At 36.3% G+C, this 22,716-nt stretch overlaps 1 protein-coding gene across 1 annotated transcript; it reads left to right on the top strand.

Moving 5' to 3' along the window:
• The first annotated feature begins 1,942 nt into the window (after positions 1 to 1,942).
• LOC101310435 (villin-2-like) lies at positions 1,943 to 13,450 on the top strand. The gene is made up of 23 exons (XM_004304301.1): positions 1,943 to 1,998; positions 2,326 to 2,425; positions 2,645 to 2,713; positions 2,979 to 3,215; positions 3,310 to 3,487; positions 3,659 to 3,791; positions 4,477 to 4,636; positions 4,722 to 4,872; positions 4,955 to 5,055; positions 5,162 to 5,320; positions 5,906 to 5,974; positions 6,055 to 6,123; positions 6,250 to 6,387; positions 7,363 to 7,491; positions 7,723 to 7,870; positions 8,036 to 8,046; positions 8,128 to 8,268; positions 8,759 to 8,884; positions 9,645 to 9,707; positions 10,295 to 10,396; positions 10,967 to 11,216; positions 12,568 to 12,773; positions 12,850 to 13,450. Exons 1-23 carry the CDS (start codon positions 1,943 to 1,945, stop codon positions 12,961 to 12,963), a joined length of 2,910 nt encoding a protein of 969 aa, XP_004304349.1. The 3' UTR covers positions 12,964 to 13,450.
• The last annotated feature ends 9,266 nt before the right edge of the window (positions 13,451 to 22,716 follow it).

Genomic DNA, 22,716 nt, shown 5'->3' with positions numbered 1-22,716 from the left:
TTTTCAATTTGATCTCTCTAGCTCTGATCGTTGTCTTGTTTACGATTGTGGATATCTTAATCTGGGTTTTTATGGGTTTGTGTTCGATTTTAATGGGTTGTGGTTGTTTTTGTGTTTCGGTTATGATAGACTGAACTGATTATTTGATCTGATCATGATGTGATGTATTGGTCTTTGGCCTAAATTCTTGCTTGTTACTTGTTTGATCATGTATGTTTGATCTCGCCTTTTGGTTTCGTCCACTTTTCTTTGTTTGAATTCTTTTAGTGCTCCTTATATTGATATGATTAGGCAAGTGATCGAGCTAAGAAAGCCGGAAGATCTTAATTATTAACCAAGTGATTGAATTTTGTAATGCCTTTGATGAATCACTTTCTGTGTGTGATTTTAGCCTACTACATTTTGATGTGGTGTAATCTGAGACATAGCATCGCTGCTAGAAAACACCATGAATTTGGGTTTGATACTTTATTCAGTTAGCCGTCCTAAAGTCGTGTTGATCACATGCCATATATTTCAGTTCTTGGGGACCTTTCACTTATTGGAATTCTGTTTAAGATCAGGGAAGTAATTTTCTCGTTGGTGGTTTTAAGTTGGATTTAGCAATGTTATGATCCAAAGAGAGTTCTGATTGAGGATTCCCCTCGTATGGTCTCAGTAATTACATGTAAGGTTCACAACTTGGTGATGTGTCATCTAGACAACCTGCATATGCTTCACTGTGGCAATAACAGAATGTGTTATTGAAATTAACTAGGAAACAAGTATGGATGTGGAGTTTTTAGGACTAAATGGTCATTGGGTCAACTACTATCTAATGGGATTGACACAGCATCTGCCTGTTTGCTCAAATGCTAACCACAGAAGAAGACCCCAAATAAAAAAGTGCGAGAGAAAGAAATCAAGGGCGGGGGATGGGGGGTGTGGGGGAAAGCTTCTATGTATTAATAGTCAGGTTGGAGCTTAGGTAATTGTATCAGTACCAATGCAATATTATCAAGTAAAGAAGCTACCCGGGATAAAGCTTGAAGACGAGGGTCTCAGCAGAGGATTGATAAGCTCCTTGAAAGAATATATGGATCAAATTCCTGCCTCTTGGAAAGCAAGAGTAGAAGCAATGATTTATTGTCTGTGAGTTATATACCGATTATGTTTTCAGGTAATGTCTTGGTGGAGATATCTCACTTGTGATACTAGTCCAGGAAAGGGTGTCCCTGATTTATATATCTGAACATCTCTAGTAAGATAGAAGATGACCCTGTTGTTTATGGACTCAGACATATCAACTGTGTCAGACCTTCAAACTTATTATACAGTGCACTCCTTGACACTCTTTCTCATGCATAACATCATTATACATATCTGTTTCTTTTGTCTAAGAACACTTGGGCCTGTTTGATGTAAAATATTATATATGCAAAAATCAGTGGGTTGCTAGTAGATATACTGAGCCAGATGTGGTATGTTCTGGAAATTTGGAACGGTGATGAAATAGGTCTTTTAACATCCGCTATTGGCATAGCGATATTGAAGTTCTGCTTTTTTATTTATTTATTGTTGGGTGAAAAAGTGCTCCTTTGAGTACCAATGCTGATACATGTACTGGCAACAAAGATTATTAATGCTTTTCTCAAACTTTGGATTCAATAATAAATGATGATCATGTTACCATTTCCGTAATGTCAATAAATAAAGTAGTTAAATTCTGGGCAGCTCTCAAGTCTCGAACGTTGACACTAGATAATGATGGACCATTCGTTTTGGCAGTGCTTCGTGTGTTTCCTTCTTTAATTTTCATGCCTTTGTAACAAAACTCCTTTTGTTTGTGTCTTGACTTTTTTCTTTTTCCCTCGCAGTAATCTCTGGTGAAACATTGAGGTATTGAATCACAGGATTCAAAGTCTTCCCTGCTGAAGGAAACATCACAACAAGGGATCGGGCAATGGCTAGTTCTACAAAAGCGATGGATCCAGCTTTTCAGGGAGCAGGTCAAAGAGTGTATCCTTTTAGGGAGTATTAAGATTTCATTTAAAAATAAAAAATAAAAAAAACTAGTTAGACTGGATAGTAAAAAAAATTACTTCCACTCAAAGCCTAAAATGAAAAGTGACTTGAATAAATTATGACCTTGGATAGTACTGTTTGGAGGACCAGGTCTCATGTAGCTGACCCAAAATAGTTGGGTTATGGTTTTGCTGTCATAGATAGAATAGTAAAGCAGAATATACCTTTAGCCAGTTTTGGAATATGCAACTTCTTTTGGTATTATTTTAACTACCGCTAAGTATGTCCAAAGTTGAGGTTGTTGAACTTGACACATAATAGAGGGACTGAGATTTGGCGAATTGAAGATTTCCAGCCAGTTCCTTTGCCGAAATCTGAACATGGAAAATTCTATATGGGGGATTCTTATATTGTTTTGCAGGTGTGAATTGTTTTCAGTTTTTCATTACATTTTGTTTATTTTTATTTTATCGGGATGATTTTTCCTTGCAAGAACATTAACAAAGAGTTATGTTTGTTTGTGTGGTATTATTTCTTCTGAGAATTGCAGAAGTAAATTTTTAATTTTTTATTATTAACTTAAAAATAAAAAGGCTGTTCCAGCCGTAAGTTTTATGCAATTATGTGACACATATTGCAGACAACACAAAACAAAGGGGGCGCTTATCTGTTTGACATCCACTTCTGGATTGGGAAGGACACAAGTCAGGTGTGCTTCTCTCTCTCTCTCTCNNCTCTNNTCNNTCNCNNCNCNCNCTCNCTCNCNCTGTCTCTCTCTCTCTCTCTCTCTCTCTCTCTCTCTCTCTCTCCCCCTCCTCTCTTTCTCGTTCTCTCTCTCTCTACACACACACACACGGACACACAACACACACATATACTTTTATATATGTATGTATTTTATTCATATATCTGTATATATAGAAGAGGTACTCGAAACTTGGTCTGACTTTGTGTCCTGTCTTCTCTTATTATAGGATGAAGCTGGGACAGCAGCTATTAAAACGGTTGAACTAGATACAGCTCTTGGAGGACGCGCCGTACAACATAGGGAAATTCAAGGCCATGAATCTGATAAATTTTTGTCCTACTTCAAACCATGTATTATACCATTGGAGGGTGGCGTTGCATCAGGATTTAAAAAGCCTGAGGAAGAAGAATTTGAAACTCGACTGTATATCTGCAGAGGAAAACGAGTTGTCAGAATGAAGCAGGTATCCTTCTTTGAAATACAGTCTTGAATTCAAATTTTCTTCATTTTATGTGTTCTGAAGATTACAGTAATAACTTCTTAGTGCAATTATGCAGGTTCCTTTTGCGCGTTCGTCACTGAATCATGATGATGTGTTCATCCTGGACAGCAAGGATAAGATCTTTCAGTTCAATGGTGCGAATTCCAATATTCAGGAAAGGGCGAAGGCTTTGGAAGTGATTCAGTATTTGAAAGAAAAGTATCACAATGGGACATGTGATGTTGCAATAGTTGGTAAGTGAATATACGGTATCTTTGTATGCAACAACCCCACACACTTCGTATGGGATCGCCTCTTGTCCTGGAGGAACCTACATAATCTAATCCCTATTCTTACCTAACATCTCTGTGCTTTGTCATCCTTACCCTTTACTTATTTCTGAAAAACAATCTTCACCATGCCAGATGATGGGAAGCTAGACACAGAATCTGACTCTGGTGAGTTCTGGGTCCTAATGGGTGGTTTTGCTCCGATTAGCAAGAAGATTGCCAATGAAGATGATGTAATTCCTGAGTCCACTCCTGCTACACTTTATAGGTATTCTGATATTCTTTTATTCTTTCCCCATCTCATCTCGTGTATGCAGGTTCCTTTGCAAGTCTTTGCATGCCATTGTTAATTAATCGGCATATGCTGATCTATAAACTCAAAAGATTATCGTTTTTTGTTCTCATACTTGTCTATGGATTCAATCATGCTCCACACCATTGTGTTATATTGGATTGCCAAACCACACATCTATTCTAAATTATTTTATACAAGCTTATGTGAATCTAACAATAAATCTATTAATTGGAAAAAAAATATATTAGTTAGAGTGCCTTAGTATTCACTGCTCGTTCTCTACTTGCTCTCAAGGTGAAGCATCAGCTCTAGAAGTAGCCAAGTAACAATAATGAATACAATTTTTGCCTTGTAGTTGAGGTCATTTTGTTTTTCAACTTGAATTAGAAAATAGTTTATTACATTTTGAAACTGTTGAAGTTGTAAACCTCGGCATTTAGGGTTGAATTTTAAGCGAGAACTTAAAGTTGTAAAAAGTTCTCGAGTTTCTACCGGTTTAAAGAAAAAATAAAAGTTTCAATGGCATGCTGCTGTTCCCTTTGACCTTCCCCCCAGCTTCTAGTGTCATTGTGCCGAAATTACTAATGGACTGGCCAGTATTTAAACCATTTTGTGTTTTACTTTTGAGGTTCTAACCTTTTACCACTGGTTTTTACAGCATAACTGATGCTGAAGTGAAGATTGTAGAAGGTGAACTATCTAAATCCTTGCTTGAAAACAACAAATGTTACTTACTGGACTGTGGTTCCGAGGTATTTGTTTGGTTTGGTCGGTTGACACAAGTGGAGGACAGAAAAGCTGCTAGCCAAGCAGCTGAGGTAGTGAGCTGTACTCGTTTCTTCACGCTGATGAACAGTGATTTTTCAGTGAAATGTATAAATCTAATCGTACTTCTGTCACCAGGAATTTGTGTCTCATCAGAATAGACCAAAATCAACACGAATAACCCGGGTTATTCAAGGTTATGAGACACGTTCATTCAAGTCCAACTTTGATTCTTGGCCATTGGGAACAGCAACGTCTGGTTCTGAGGAGGGAAGAGGAAAAGTAGCAGGTAATTATAATTCTACACTGTGAACTAAGTTCTAATGCTTTCTGATTAGGTTTATTAATAAAGCGTATTTGTATTCTGCTAGCTCTGTTGAAGCAACAAGGTATTGGTGTAAAGGGCATGACAAAGGGTACTCCCGTAAATGAAGAGGTCCCACCTTTGCTTGAAGGAGGTGGAAAGATGGAGGTCTAGTTGATATTGATCTCTCATACTTCTAGTAATTATTTAATTAAACAGGCTGCATTGCTGATAAATTCCAGCATATTGATTTTTTTTAAATTATTTTTTTCAGGTATGGTGCATCAATGGCAGTGCTAAAACACAAGTACCTAAGGAAGATATCGGCAAATTTTTTAGTGGAGATTGCTACATAATTCTTTATACCTACCACTCTGGTGACAGAAAAGATGACTACTTTCTGTGCTGTTGGTTCGGAAAAGATAGTATTGAGGTAAATCGCTTTGTTCCTGTTGGAGAATTCAAATAACTGAAACTAGGGGCTGCTTTCTGTTACATTTCCTACATATAGATACAAATGTGCACGTTTCAATTTATATAGAAGTAAATTGACATTGTGGCTTTGGCGAGGAGGAGGAGGAGGAGGAGGAGGGAGGGGGAGGGGGGGGGGTGGAAAGAAAATGAATTGTCGAAACATGTTTTGGTGTTTTTTGAATGATGTGGTTAGGGAGGAATACCAGTACTCTTCATATTAGGAGGAGGACCTGATTTCATTGAGAGGTGGAGTGCAGTAGAAGTAAATGATTTAGTGTGTAATTTATTTATTTATTTTTTTTTCTAGAAGAGATTTAGTCTGGGAATATTTAGTAGATGAATGTTGATCTAGTTCTTTGTTTACTCTTCTCTTCTTTCAAGCCATCTATTATTTAAGTAGGATCAAGTTGTTTACCTTATGGAGAAAGTAAGTACAATACTATGGCCTTGTTTACATTACTTCTACTTTTTTGGTGCTTCACTTGGCAAATCTAAGCTGCAGTATCTGTTGTGTGCTAAAGAATTTCATTCACACCTATTTCAGGAGGACCAGAAAACAGCTTCTCATTTGGCGACTTCCATGTCCAACTCACTGAAGGGAAGACCAGTTCAGGTAATATATTGTGAATTTTAGTCAAGTTGGACAGAGAATGTGTCGTTGGGACATGCATATAACATACAGGCTTCTTGCAGGGTCACATATTCCAAGGTAAAGAGCCACCACAGTTTATTGCGCTCTTTCAGCCTATGGTTGTCCTCGAGGTATTATGTTTAAGCTAAGGGCAAAACCTTCATTTTCACATCATGATTCGATGTAATTACTAAATCGACTTGTGTAGTTTAAAAACAGGGATGTTAACTGTTTAATTTCATTGACTTTCAATTTAGGGTGGCCTGAGCTCTGGATATAAAAAATTTGTTGAGGAGAAAGGGTTAGCTGATGAAACGTACACAGCAGAATGTGTTGCACTCTTTCGGTTATCTGGAACCTCTATTCATAACAACAAAGCAGTGCAAGTTGATGCGGTACAAGCTCATTCTATAATCATGCATAACACTTGCACAAACATACAATTTCTTCTACAATGACGTTTGAAATTATTTAGATTTTCTAGGGAAGTGACGTTATTGTTTATCTAATTGCTAGTTTGGAATGATAACTAGGAAGGACTCAGTCTGACCATAACTTGAGAGAGTATCAAACTGCTGTGGGATACACATATGTCCAAAGTTTTCATATCATACAAAATATTACTGTAATTCTGTAAATGTAAACATCCAGAAATACGGAAAAACATACAAATATTTCTCTATATTCCCAGTAAAGAAGAGTTCTTGTTTTTTAGGGCAAATCATGGGACACTTTTATTTGAATTATTTCTGGCCTTTAATATCCAAAGTTTTGATTTCATAATGTTTCTAAGGTTACAAATGTCATTTTAATTGTTTGTTGGAAAACCATCTTTACCTATTTTATCTTTAAATTCATTCCTATTTAATTTGGAAGGCCAAGGGTACCGATTAAGTCACATGTGCTCATTTACAGTATTATTAACGCATACTCAGGTGATAATAAGCAATAAAGGAGCAATTAATGTCTCAACGTTCATTGTGTACTGTTTTTAAATTTGAAGTAATTTAGATTGACAGCTTAAGGATAGGTGGAGGAGGAGGTGATGCGTTGTGGGATAGAATATGGTTCTGATCTCTCTAGGCATTGGTATCTACAGAATTTAGAGATATTCCTTTCTTTCTTATGCATACTTATAAGGGGCTTCAGTTTGGTCACTAATTTTTGTGGCATGGGTTTGTAGAAGGAAGATCAAATGAAACTGCATGCTTGGAGATAATATTTTCTTTTCTTAGTTTTGTAGGTGGACTTCTTGTCCAGTACTGGATATTATATTTGTACTCTTTTTCCTAGTTGGACAATATTTGCCTCTTGTCCATATACATACAATGAGCTCATATGTATGTACATATAATTTTGTTCATGTCCAGGTGGCAACGTCATTGAACTCAAATGAGTGTTTCCTTCTGCAATCTGGCTCCTCAGTTTTTGCTTGGAATGGAAATCAATGCTCTGTTGAGCAGCAACAGTTAGCAGCAAAACTTGCAGAATTTCTGAAGGTATACTTCTTATTCAGAAAGAGGCCTCCTCTTCCTGCCATATGTGTTACATTATCTATTAAATCTTTTTTATTATAAATGGTTTAGTAAAGTACACATAGCAAGTTGGTGTAGGACTGCACTATATAGAATTTAGTCACTAAACATGTCTTAAATTTTGGGTTTCTTAGATTACCTCATAGTTGTGTGGATTGTTTATCTATTTGAGCCTTATATGCATTGCTAATACAGCCAGGAGTTACTATAAAACATGCTAAAGAAGGAACTGAGAGCTCAACGTTCTGGCATGCCCTAGGAGGGAAACAAAATTACACCAGTAATAAAGTTGCTTCTGAAATTTCCAGAGATCCCCACCTATTCACATTCTCATTCAACAAAGGTAGATGATTTTGTTTATAAGTACAACTACTTCAGTCGCTGCTGCTTTAAGTTTATCTTTTTGTTGAATTAATTGACATCTTAGTTGGATTAAATTGTTTGCCAAGCTAATTCTGCTCTAACTGTTCTTATTTTTGTCTTCCTTGTTTCCATGTGGGTTCCCCAGGAAAGTTTCAGGTGAGGTAACAGACTATATTTAATTGAAACTTGACTCAGGTATCTGTGGCTTCTAATCTTCTTTTGTATCTTACTGCACAGGTGGAAGAAATTTACAACTTTACTCAAGATGATCTACTGACAGAGGATATCCTTATACTTGACACACATGCTGAAGTCTTTGTTTGGGTTGGTCAATGTGTAGACTCGAAAGCAAAGCAAAATGCTTTTGAAATTGGCAAGGTATACCTTGATATTTAGTTTATTTATTTATTATATATATATATACAGCCCTTCTTGGCTGCGGACGTCCGCACCGAAACCTTCGGTGCGGATTTCCATTTTTGCACCACTTTCCGATCGAATTTCCTCATCTCCACCGTCTAGTATCTAGATAACATTGTGTAGATCATCTCTGCAAAATTTCAGCCAATTTGGTGATCGTTAAGTTCCTCAAACTCGAGTTTTTCTGGTATGAACACAACCAGACAGAATTCAATCCGTCCATTTGTTTTTCGAGTTTGAGGGGCTTAACGATTACCAAATTAGGTGAAATTTTTCAGAGATGATCTACACAATATTATCTAGATACTAGACGGTGGAGATGAGAAAATTCGATCGAAAAGTGGTGCAAAAATGGAAATCCGCACCAAAGTTTTGGTGCGGACGTCTGCACCTGAGAATTCCTGTATGTATATATATATTCTGCTCTGATTCTAAATGATGTATGCAGAAATACATAGAGATGGCAGCATCTCTGGACGGGATGTCTCCTAATGTTCCATTGTACAAAGTTACTGAAGGAAATGAACCTCGCTTCTTTACAACATACTTTTCATGGGATCTTGCAAAAGCTAATGTATGTTCTAAAACACACATATATAAATATATATACATACCAACATATATTAATTTCATGCCATCACTGAAATGTTGCCAAGCACCATTCCTAGCCCATCCAAGCAGTTCCTTACTTCCCTCTTTATTATAAGAGTATTGTGACTTTGAACCTTGTATAGTGGATAATTGAGGGCAATGAGTAAATATGTTACCAATGGACCTTTGATCATATATATTAGATGCTGAATTTTTTTGAAAGTTATGTTGGTAAAGTTAGAGCAAGTTTGATGATGGGGATGTCCAAAAGATGTGAGAGGTATCCTGGAACTCATGGATGAAGTCAGAGTGATGGAAACTAAGATAGATGTTAGGAGGTGGAAGCTCGAGTCTTTTAGAGGATATTCGCACAAGTCATTGGTGACAGTGCTTTGAACATGTGGATTGGGTTTCTCCCGTGCATCATGTCTAAGCTTCAAGGAGAGTGGTGTGAATCGTGCTGCTGCTTCAGTTTTAGGCACCATGTGTAGGCTTGAAGGAGGGAATGGTGTTCATGTTTGTTAATAGTGCAGTTTCTTAAGATTTATGTTCTTCCTTTCAACAAACTTAATCTGTTGTCAAAAGATTGTGTGAAAGCATGATCTCTGAAAGCAGGATGATATGAAAACAGGGTCAAACATTTTTAATTACTGTTGTATAAGAATTCAAATTAAATTAATAAGGATGCATTACTTGTATTATATTCATGTGTATTTCTTAATAGTATGTTTATTAAATGGTAGGTTCAAGGAAACTCATTTCAGAAGAAGGTGTCCATTCTGTTTGGGGTTGGTCATGCTGTGGAGGTAAGCTATCTATGTTACTAAACATGTCATATCTTGATCTGGGTTGCTAGTTGTGTCTGAATAGCTTCTAGTAAGCTGTGTCTAGTATATTTAATGGATACACGATATCCTGTTCTTCTCTCCAATTCCTTTAGAATATGCTGTTACATTTTAAACTACTTGTTACAAGTATCTGGTTCTGTATGGATCATTATCAGTGGTTTTAATATACAATTTCTTGTCTTAATGATAATATGAAAATAGTCTACGAATATAAGTATTACATTATTATCCGCATAAGATTAAGCAATGGTGGTGATTTAAGGCTTCAAACTTCGATTTCCCTTTCCTCTTTGTTTTTGCTTGGAATGGCATGGGTTTGGGGCATCGTAATGCATTGTGTGGACATCTAAAATCCTTGGTCTATTGGAACTTGTCACATCATGAGTTACGTATGGAAGAACATTTTATTATTCACAAGTCCTAACAATTTGAAATAATCCAACTACATTAACAGAAAAAACCGGGCAAAATTTGATAATCTTTTAGCATTGTCATTTATAATTCCTCTCTAATACACAAACAATGCATTCCTATTGCTGAGCCAGGACAAATCTGATGGGAACCAAGGAGGCCCAAGGCAAAGAGCTGAAGCCTTAGCGGCTCTATCATCTGCATTCAATTCTTCCCCTGGAAAATCACCCCCTACGGTAATTAAAATTTATTGTGTCAATACCATTTAATTCTAGTGGATTCTTTTCTTCACCTGAGGTGTTGCAGACGATCAGAACCTGTAATAGGCACTTTTTTTTTCTGATAATGTGGATATAGATTTTGATGGCGATTGAATGAGATTTCGGACTCTCTTCCAGTTCTCCTATATCGAAAAGAAAATGTTGAGATACTCATGTGATCGGCATGGAAAGTTGAATTGAGAAATTTTAATTTACTAAACATGATTCTTATGTGACATAAAAGAGATACTAGGGACTCATAGTTAACAAGCCGTGGTTTTATATCGGCAAAAATTGCACTAGCGAGTGTGCATCCTCTAGTCTTCCTGTGCTCCGGTTCTTGCATCCCCTCTCCTTGCTATAAATGTCCTATTATTACATATTGGAGCAGATCCTAAGGTGTAACATAGAACTTGCTCATTTGATCTGTGTGCCTCTTTGCTTATTTTTTGTAATATCTTAGCACCTTTTCTTTTTTCATGTTTATGTTTGCATGAAGTGTGACACTCATTAAATAGATCGACTTACATGCAATCACATGGCCAGGATAAGTCCAATGGGTCAAGCGAAGGAGGACCAAGGCAAAGAGCTGAAGCTTTAGCCGCTTTATCTTCTGCATTTAATTCATCTTCTGGAAGCAAATCATCTGTTCCCAAGCCTTCTTCAACAAGTCAAGGATCCCAAAGAGCTGCAGCAGTTGCTGCACTTTCAAATGTTCTTACAGCTGAAAAGACTAGGTTAACCCCTGATGCCTCTCCTGTGCAGAGTCCCCCTGCAGAAACTAGTGGTAAGCAAAGCAGAATTACTCTTGCATTCTTTCCCTCACTTTATAGATATCTTAATCCTGCAAGTTTTCGTACTGTTTTGCACTAGCTACATTATTTTTTGATAGAGAATGACAATTTCTGTAACCTTTTTCTTAATTAAGGTTGGTTTTCTTCTTGATTTTTAGCTTCCTTTACTATTTTGCCAACATCATGGTATGTTTTCGTCTTAATTATTGTTTTTTTCTTCTTGATTCTTTTTGATTGAATGCTGGTGTACGTTATTCTCTATTCATTATTATTTTTCTATCGTTTGCTTGTCTAAGATCATGATAGGAATTGTAAATAAAATTCAGATCTACAAGGCATTTGGCATGTTGACTTTGTTTTCCTATGTATACTTCTTACGTGTTACCTCTTAATCATTGTTTGGTAATTTCTTTTTTCTGTTTCCTCTCCTAGGGTCATGTGTCATGTGTTAAAAGGAACTTGAATGGATATCTTGTTAAAAAATTTCCAGTCCGACAAAAGAGTTTGGTATATTTATTTTTTATTTAGTTCTACTTTTTCTTATTGGCAACCAAATCCATTTTACTTTGTTGCTTTCTATTGAAACAAAAAGGAAAGTACTAAAGAGGGCAGTTGACATGGAGTCCACTTTAAATACTAAAGGGGCAGCTCATCTGTTAATACTAAAGGGTATACTGAAGCTGCTTGTCAGTTAAGAATTATGGAAGAAAGATTATTATTCTTAAAATCCTTAGAAGTAGAAATAGACTCAACTCTACTTACAAGGTATAACTTTACTTGTGGTTATATGAGATGATTTATAAGGATGATATGTGATATGCCTTCAGAGTGCACTGAACTTGTGATGTGCTCCAAGAAAGTGCTCTACTCATATGCTTGTCTCTCTCTGATGATGTTAGTGTTCCAAAGTTGATAATTTTTTCCTTGTTTGGGCATGCACATATATAAGGCAGTGTGTAGCCTTGACTTCACATTGGTCTGTTCTGATGGAAATAGAAGGCAACAAGGAGGAATTGGTATACTTTTAGCCTTTCTATGAACACCAGTGTCAAATATTTAAGATCATACTTGAATCCTATTTGATTGGGTTGCACTTCATATTAGCTCATTTTCATCTTCTCTAATTTACTGCTCTGTGTGACGAACTCCTCTCCATTCCTGTTGCATTTCATTTCCCTTTGTTATTACAGATTAGCTTTCCTATCAAGAAACGATTAATATGTTCCTAGATAACTGAACTTACATTCTTGATGATGCTATTTTTGGGCCTTCATTGCTCAATATATTCTAATTAGAGTCGTTCCTCATATATATTGAATATCTGAAACTTTAGAATACCTGATACATTTGCAGCTGAAACGAAAAGTGAAAAGGCGTATTCTGATATAGATCATGAAGTTCCTGAAGTTATAGATGCTGTTTCACCTTCTTCTGTATCAGAACCAAAGCAAGAGCAGGATGAGAATGGCAGTGAAAGCTGTCAAAGTACTTTCAGTTATGACCAACTGAGGGCTAAATCTGACAATCCAGTTACTGGAATTGATTTTAAGAGAAGAGAGGTGGGTCATTTGTAAATGTTTCTATGCTTTATCATCTGTTTTGAAATGGTAATTAACATCCTGTTTGGCTTTGCAGGCCTATCTCTCTGATGAAGACTTTCAGACCATATTTGGGATGACGAAAGATGCTTTCTATCAACTCCCGAAATGGAAGCAAGACATGCAAAAGAAGAAAGCTGATTTGTTCTAGAAACCAAATTCATTAGCACGAGTGCTTTGCCGGTTTTTCTTTTTTCCTTATGCGTCATAACTTTCACTATCTTCATTCTTAATGGTATTTTTTGTCGTGGTAATTGTGGTTTTACTGTCAGTGATGATGGCTAGTTTGCTGTATAGCGTTTTGCTCTTGATGAGCAATGTGCTGTGGTTAGTATCGATATTAATTGCGATGCTGCCTATAGAGTGTTATATCTTATTTCTCAGCTGCTGCTGCTGCTTTAATTATCACAGATGATAGTCCGAAGGAGTGCAGGTGAAATTCATTCATTTGATCCATGTGTATTTCATTTTGCTGTTTTTTAGTGTTTAGTGTTTAAAAAGAGGGGGTGTATATGATTGCATTATGTATTTTGTAGTGTGACCGACATAATGAATGAGAAGTTGTTTGTTTGCAATTGGATAGCCGTATACATTATTGCTTGTTTTCTTATTTTAAGGGTTGTGATACTTCTTATAGACTTAACATATATGAAATTTTAACCGAATACAGAATTTGGATCATTAAAGCAACGAGTAAAAGATAAACAAAAGAGAAGAATAATCATCATTTCAAAATCTGTAATGGAAATTTGGGGGCAAAAGTGTTGCATGTCAGTGGCGGTGCCATTATTCTACATTAGGCTGGCCTAAAAAATATTTCTACAGTGCTATTATTCGAGTCGATGCTGAGAAGTAAGCTGAAGTGAAGGTGGATCCTCTAGGCTAGACTATGACCGCCTTAATGACGCCAAGCTCCACCGTGAGCTCTGCTTCTGTCGTGGCCGCAAAGTCTCCAAATCTCTTCAGTGCTACTACTTGAACTACGACAAATGCAATCCCCTGCCACTGCTTGCCGGAATACGCTGCTCGCGGAAATACGAACCGCTACTCGGCAAAATGTGAAATAGATGAAATTATTGTTAATGCTAATGCTAATCAATAGATGAAATTATTGTTACTAATCAACCACCCTCTTTGTCGGAATAATTTCCCTCATTCTCATACACATGGACTGTACATACACACCTTCTCCGCACACAAAAAAAAATGACAAAAAAAACAAAAAAAAGGGAAAAAGAGAACCACGCTATTTCAGCATAAGAGAACCAGTCTAGGTGTACACTAGAATCAAACGCATAAGCTGCTAGTTTATGTGCTTGCATTCCTTGGCGCAAACTGAATCTTAAAGCCTCCCCATTCTGCTAGGGTGGACTGAATATTCAAGGAAAGAGTTCAAGATCATATCTCATTTGTTGAACTCAGAATGTATGAGCAAAACAAGCAACAAATTGACCTTGACATAACAGAAAGAAGAATGATATGGCTGGTTAATGCTATATTTTAAACACTATTTGGAACCTTGGGAGAGCTTATAACAAAGACTTTATACTGAGGACTAAGTGAGAACATTGTAATAAACTGTTGAATGAGTGTTTTACATCTTTGATTGATATTTTTAAATTCCAATGTGCATGTCATCCCACTGTTAATTTAAAAGTTCTTGCTTGTTCTTCGTTATAAGGTTTATTTTTAATTTCCAGACTGAAAACAAAAGTTGATGTTATCAAGCTTTCCTTCTGTAATTCAATACATCAACATACCAATAATCAAGTATACTTATAGTCTGATAAAGGAGTCTGGCCGGAGCGACGCCGCCAAATGACTTGAGTTGATCGATGAGATACAGAGCCAATTCCTAGACACTCATATTCGGGTCTCATTGGTGTATATCCAATAACCCTACGAATTGGCTCATTATGAGAGTCTCTTCCAACTTAGTTTCCCATGAAAGTATCATTCATCGGAGCAACGTACATATCAACCCACGAACCATGAGATTAGAACTAATGACCTAAATTTCAGCTCACCAATACATACCTTGCTGGTCAAGCAATCTATCTCTCGTAAGGTTGTTAAGTGACTTCGAGTCCAGACTAGCTAGGGTATCTCTACCCCAACGTAGCTAGGGTATCTCTACCCCAACGTCCTTTTGATTCATAAGCGATTTGATTATGCTTCTCATAACCATGCTTTTGTAGAGATGCATGAACTTCAATTCCATATTTTTGTTGAAACAAGCCTTGTAAACCTTCTGGGTCCCCAAACACAACAAAAAGCATCTCAATCATAAATTAACGAACACTTATCCGAAGTCACCTATACTTTTAAGATGATTACGAGTTGTTTGGGTCATGGATGATTACATCTTTTGTTGGTTTTATTGATTGATTGCTACTGCTTAACCCCTTTTGCTCTGATCTTTGTTTTTGTACGTTCCACATAATATATCTGCATTAATAAAACTTTTTAAAATCACATCTACGTCTAACTCAGTCATGGAACGAACTTGGAGAATCAATTCATGTTAACAAGAACGATAAAAGTATGAACTGCGGTGTTCATATACGTTAAGGCTCTCCACTGTATTTAGTGTTAGGTGAGTTATAGTGACAAACATCACAAGCACTACATTTTTCCTTTTGATACGAATCACAAGCACTACATTGCAGTAGTACTATATCACACGCATAGAGAATGAAATATACCAATAATCCAGATTAGACTCATGACTCATGAGGAGAGGCCCCGTGGGAATATATGCCCCGAGTTAATTAGTGAGTGCTTGCTTCTTCTAGATTAGACCTCATTCACAATGACACGACATATCGCATATATGCTTCATATATGTTCATATCATCAAATAGTCTCCATTATATCTAATTAGGACGAAGCACGTATAATCAAACCAAGAAGAGAGACCAAAACCAAAATTGCTATCTTTCATTTTTTGGATGACATATTGCTTTCTTCAATTTGTTTTGGCTCTAAATGAGATTAGTCATACAACTAATCTGCCCCATGTACGTGGCACAATCAAGATCAAGACCTCTTAAGTAGAACCTCTATTATTATTTGGAACATTAATTATGGAGCTAGATTGCTCTTCCATGATAATGATCTGGAAACCAAATGAATAAGTTTAGTTTGATGAGTCATTTTCCTTCTTAAGAAGTAGCTGGATATTAAATTGGTCTAAATTATTACAAATCAAATTTTTCGTACCGACATACTTGTACTATCAAGTAACCATAGTTGATTTGTGTGGATATTATACATAATACGTCTGCTTAATAAATATAATCGAATTCGTACATGCATGCATGGAGGGATTGTTTTGAAATGTAGCCTGAAGAAGTTGCCAAACAAACAATAGGAGTATGTAAATCAAGTACTAACAAACATGCATTATATATGCAATCTGTTTTGTTATATACATGGAGCTAGCTAGGTGGTTTAAACATTCCCATCATAAGACTACCCACATATGCAACTAAATTGGTGCATCAAATCAATGCACCATTACTATTGAATTTCAAATCATACGTACAACCATACCAACTCTTCTATAATGAATAATTTAAAAACGAAAAATGGATCATCATCAAGCTAGCTAAAGTCATTGTGTCGTTTAAGGGATTCTTGATCGAGTAGCTATCCTCTTTTTTATTCCTTTGAAAATATCATCATTTTCCTCTTGGTTTTAATTATGGCAGATGATGATTAGTTTCCATGGCGGAGATGATGTAATTTTTTTTTTTCTAAAATCCTTTTTCTTGTTTTTGTTTCTAGACTTTAAGTTGTTTAGGTGTTCTGGAATCTACATCAGCACCTCCTCGTATATATATCTGATTCTCGTCGGATCATGCAGCTTGGTATAGATCTTTTGTCCCAAAAAAATATGCAGCTCAGTGTAACGGACATTAAGGAAGAAACTTAGCTAACCGTACACCTAGTTAGATAAAGCTGCCATGGCTCCTACTTGACAATTCAAGGAGCAGTAATGCAGACCATTCTATGTTGAGTAATTCCCTCCACGCAGCGTGTAAAAGACAAGACAATCCTCGATCGCACTCGAAAGTCGAAGCATCATCATCCATTTTATTTTCTTCTCAACAATCAGAATATGAGATGGTACTAAAAAACTATTACAAAAAGGGACGGTGAAAATGATACTCGATTGTAAATAAAACTCAATTTTAAAAAAGTAAATCTTGAAACTGTTTTCTAAAATCGTGGTTATTTAACTCAAAATTTTCAAAATAAACACCTTATAAAATTATATCAAACATGAAATCTATTTAAAAACATATTATAAGTGATTTTATGTCTTAAAACTCAATATCAAACTAGACCATAATCACTCGACGAAATAGAGTAAAAGTAACTAACAATTTGAAGAGAGACGCTTCATTCACAATCTAATTAACGAAATATGCATCTAATGGCATGAAACGCGTGGAAAAGCAGACGTATTTGGATTGTGGACCAATGGGAGAGAGACAACAAGAGTAAGGAAAATTACAAGAAAAGAGAAGTAATAATTTTGCATGTGCAAGGAAAATGTGTTAGATGGGCTTTATTGATAAAAACAGAAAAGGGATGCATGTAAATCTTCCTAGTCAATATCAGAAGGAAAACAAGGTGGAGCCTTTTTCCCAGTGTCGAGACAAAACGACTCTTTGAAGGAGGATTCTATTCTGAAACTATTGTATTCAACACAATCCAGTAACCCACTCAAAGCCCTTCAAGTTCTATCTTGTATGCCCACACTTGGTGCTGAATAGAAAACTGAAAACAGAAATATCTAAATGATTTATTCTTACATTTAGACACTAGTAAAAAATCATAAATACCATTAACTTTTAACCCATTAATCACTTTACTCACTCACATTTCAAAAACATCACTTAACTTACTCACTTTTGATTATGTCTCACTTAACTCACTGTTGTTAAACCTACTGTTAGAAACTATTAAAATTAAGGGTATATTTGTCTAACCACATAAAATGCATTTCTAACTTTTTTATTTTATTTCTAAAGTTATTAAATCATTTCCCTTTTATTTTATGAAAAAGAGTGACTTTATAAAATCTGAAATTATTTTGAAAAAAAAAATTATTTGTAGTTATTTTTTTCGCGATACATTATTAACTTATAAATGCGTATTTTTCTTATTTGAAAGTTATTAAATTATTTTCAACTTTAAACAAAAAAAAATATTGAATTTTAATACAAAACAAATGTTTTAGAATTAAAATCTAATGAGAATAAAATAATTTTCTTTTTCCTATAAAAAAAAACTAATTGGAATTCCTTTTTGATGTTTAGACAAATATACCCTCGATGTTAACGGTTCCTAACGGTAAGTCTAACGACAGTGAGTTAAGTGAGAGATGGAATCAAAAATGAGTGGTTAAATGATATTTTTAAAATGTGAGTGAGTAAAATGATTAATGCATCAAAAGTCGGTGACTATTTATGATATTTTTGCGTAATTTTTTAATAGCATAATATCTCAAAATGTCTTTCTTTTTCTAAAAATACCCTTGGATTTTATAGATTCACTTTTCTTTTTCTCATTCCCTGTCAAAACCACTCTGTGGACCATCATCTAGTTCTCCTTTAATTTATCCCGCGAAATTTTCTTGTTTGTGTCAATGTTTGGGTGATACATGTTTACAGTTTTATTGGAGAAACTGATGAAGATGTTCTAATCCAATGAATTCAACTCAGATTTGAATACAAAAAGAGGACAAATGTGATGGAATCCAATGACACGCCTGATTTAATAGAGGATGTGCTTATTAAGGATGCATGTAATATTATACGAGGTTCAGGCTCTATATCTCTTTGGTGTATTAATTGTATTCTCAATCTATAATTAATAATAATATAGATAATTAATAATAATATAGGGCGGAGTGACACTATTCCAACTTAATGGGAGACCCAACCCATTTTCGAAAGAAAAAATATAAGCAAGATCAGGCAAATTATTATAAGCAAACTGCCTAAAGTCCCAAAACCCATGACCACTTTCAATCTGCTTTTTCTTGAAATCCTGATAGTTAAGGAAAGCAATCAAGGGGATGACGTTTGTTTGCACTAGTGTTTATTTGTGGTTAATTTATGCTATAAAATGCATGCATAATCCAAACAGAAACGGATTATCAATGGAGGAAACGTCCACCGTTTTATAAAATGTTTCTTACAAGTTATATTATAGCAGTTCTGGTATGGAATATATGATCAAACAAATCCCTACATCATATGTGTGACAAATATAGCTTAAACGAGATAAATAGGTGAACAATATATAATGCGAGTAGAGAGAATATGTGACGACTGAGAAAACTTCCCAAAATCAAAGATGTCCCCTCTAAGATTTAAGACAATATTCCTATCTCAACGAATGAGACCTAACACATTTATCTTATTCTTGGTCCAGGCTATATCACGCACCACAGAATTAGAGAAAAATGGAGAATCTGGTGAGTGTCGTATACAAATTATGTGATGAGGAATGACACACTGGCCACCAAAACTGAATGGAAGGGTGTCGGTGGCCTTCTTATTCTTGGATTTTACTGTGGATTGATGCATTTGAACCCCTAGTCGGTTAGAATCCAAAGCTGAAGATGAGAAACAAATTTGGACAATGATGTCACCATCGCCTATTGTGGCGTTGCGTTCCCATGTGTTCTACGAGATATGCACGAATGCTATCCCCACTGGTAACATACCCAATATATATATATATATTTGGAGGATGGAAGTGAAGCGGACGTCCGCACTCCGGCTTAAAATGCGGACGTCGTCCGTTTTCCGCCGTCTCACACCGACGATAGCTTCTCTCCTTCCCGGACGACAGCACAGGCTTCCAAGACGGCTTCTCTCCTTCCAGGACTAGCCGGTGACAAGTTTTCCGGCCAACCTTGATCAATCATGGTGTTTTCCGTCCAGAGCTTCAATCCGGCCGGAAAACTTGTCGCCGGCCAGTCCTGCAAGGAGATAAGCCGTCCTGGAAGCCTGTGCTGTCGTCCGGGAAGGAGAGAAGCCGTCACCGGCGTGAGACGGCGGAGAACAGATGACGTCCGCACTTTAAGCCGGAGTGCGGACGTCCGCTTCACATCCTCTCTGTATATACTTGCTCTACGAAATTTGTTTCTTCTTATGGGTAAATTTAAAGTCGGCGGTTTATGTCATAGAGGAACAAAGGTAAATTTCTAATTTTAAGTTTTGGGTTTACAAGTAGAGAAACACAAAAATATGAGAGCCGACGGTAATTTGAATAATTAATGTTTGAATTTACAGTTCAGCTCTCGGTTATCTTACTAAACTTCAATAGCACTACGAAAGCTACTAAAAGGATATCAAATTTGGGTGACCACGTTCGCTAAACCAAGTTATGTACCACAGATTATGGGAAGTGAAATTTACACTCATTACATTGTAATCCATGTAAATGTAAATTGCACAATGGAATGGTTTACTCATTTCATTGATACTCTTCTTTATATAGAGATGAGATTACAAAGGTAATTACATCGTACATAATGATAATAATGACTAATTGATAACTGATTGAGCTGTTACATCCGTTAATCAATAACTTCCTAATTTACTCTTCATCATTTACTTTGACGAAGGCTTGACGAAGGCACATATAAAGCATTTTTTCGTTCAGCACTCCCCCTTGTGTCAAGTTAAAGTTAAAACGGTGCATGGGGTGTTGCCTCATTAAAAACCTAGTCAAGTAACAAAACCCAGCGGGACAAAATAAATCTTGGTCGAAGGGAAAAAGAGCGCAACGCACCTATATGTGTTAGACTCCCCTTGAAGTCTACACTTCCCCTGATCCTTACATCAATCAAGGGATCTAGGAACGTCTTTGCATTCCTATGTTTCTCACATGCCTTTCAGATATATCATTAGGCTGTGATTTGAGAAACAAGTCTGTCCTATTCTCCTCAGACCAATTTGATTCACTTGAATCTCGAGGAGAGACTGATGTTTCGCATAAGGTATCTTCGTGTTCCGACTGATGATTAGATAACTAGTTTTGAGAATGACTTATTGATCATAGATACCTGACATTAGTAAACATCAACCAAGGCATCATTTAAGGTTTTGATGTAGGGGATTGCAGCTTCATCTACATTCCCTTCGTCTTTCTATAGGGATAGAATGAACTCAAGTCAATGGTTCATTTAGGTATCAGGATACACTTTTTATACCTTCCAATGACACTGCGTTGGCGCTGAGCTAAGTTTAACTACAATTTCTAAGTACAATGTTGCACCTATTACACTTTAGAGAATGATTTTCGATTCTCAGCCCTTCTTCGTCTTCTTCTTTTGGACAAAATGGATATTTCTTTACATCTAAACATCGACCAATCATTGAGAGTGCTAACAGTATGCACTTCGTCCATGTAAATTGCCTGCTAATCTTTTGGACACATGAAGACTGGTGGACTAGTATTCCACAAACTCATTGTTAGCCGAGTTTCCCAAGATTATTCATCTCACTTCGGATTTCATGTAGCTCGCGTTTCTCTTATTTCGTCAAGAGTACTTATTATGTTCGTATCATCAATATAGATAACTATAATTGTAAATTCGAAACTCGTTTCCTTTATGAGTACACATGACTGACAGGAGCATAGTTCATCATCTTGTATCCCTTCCCAACCAAGTAGTCACTTCTATAAAGTAAGCGTTTTAATTCTAACTGCAAACGCACTCCATGGTTTAGAGTTACTTGGGTTGGATTGTGTAAGGCCATAAGGAACTTTCATAAATATCTCCCGATCAATATCCCTATAGTAGAGATGTAGTAACCACATCTATGAGATGCTTTTTTATTGTGGGAGAACATATCTCCTTGTATTTAATCTAGACGAGAAATCTTGGCGCCACAAGGTAAGCCTTGTCTTTTAGGGCTTCATTCTTCTCATCACGCTTTTTGACAAAGACTTATTTATGTCGTACAAGCTTTACACTTGGTACGGTTACCACTACCAAACCAAATACCTGTCTCTTTGTCAGAGAATCTAGCTCTTCCTGGATTGCACTTTTATATAGGCCAATATGCTATTTGTTGGCATTCTTCAATAAAGCGTGGTTCGATACCTTCGTGTTCTCTATGATTCCTTGAGCAACAGTGTGAATCATGCTTCAATGTGTATGTGCTCTCGTAATCCGTTGAGATGTTGTCTATGGAATCATTTTAAACATCGGAGCGTCCTCCAATATTGATTCATGGACATAACTGTAATAAGAGACAATCTCATGGAGAGATTCTTTACATTGATGAGGTTGTGCCTAACTCGCCAATTCCCTTAGACAAGTATCGATCAAACCAGGTGGTCTCCCCCTCTTCCTTTAAAGAGCCATGGCTGTAAATGTTTGTGTAGAGTAATTAGGCTTAACAAAAGTCATCCCTTTACCCATCAATAAAAATCTTCACCTAATATTCCTCCAAATTCTTGAATTGCTTATAAATAGCTGTTGTGATTAACCAAAGGGTCTAGAAGGAGGGAGGCTAGCACAAGTAGCAAGCTCAAGCAATCCACCAATATTTATTCCAAATAACTCAACTCGTATCCCTTATACCCATTACCTTTAACGATAGACCAACCACTGTCAGTATTTCTTCTTCTGAAACTTATAATTTTCTAGCTCCCACGCCATGCACCTCTTGCTAAGCTTTTTCAAGAAAGTTTGATTCACTATTGTTGACATGCAAGGAGCTGTCGGGAGAAACACAACAGTAAATTTCCTTGGATTCTTAATCCTTCGAAGTTTTTGGGCCTAGTCTTCGCTAACTCAGATAAATGGGACATATTTTGAGCTCCTAGTCTCACTGTCGTTTCGCCGTTAATCAAAAGTGACCTCAAC

This window comes from Fragaria vesca, linkage group LG6 (assembly GCF_000184155.1).
Source record: "Fragaria vesca subsp. vesca linkage group LG6, FraVesHawaii_1.0, whole genome shotgun sequence".
NCBI classification, from domain to species: domain Eukaryota; kingdom Viridiplantae; phylum Streptophyta; class Magnoliopsida; order Rosales; family Rosaceae; genus Fragaria; species Fragaria vesca.
This window is presented reverse-complemented; position numbering and strand designations above follow the sequence as displayed.

What these genes read in the sequence shown, in the direction of transcription:
- LOC101310435 (XM_004304301.1), top strand. Translation starts at nt 1,943, where the DNA reads ATGGCTAGTTCTACAAAAGCGATGGATCCAGCTTTTCAGGGAGCAGGT. An exon ending in AAGGAGGTGGAAAGATGGAG is followed by an intron (nt 5,056 to 5,161) that starts GTCTAGTTGATA and finishes TATTTTTTTCAG; the next exon opens with GTATGGTGCATCAATGGCAG. An exon ending in AGAAACTAGTGGTAAGCAAA is followed by an intron (nt 11,217 to 12,567) that starts GCAGAATTACTC and finishes ATACATTTGCAG; the next exon opens with CTGAAACGAAAAGTGAAAAG.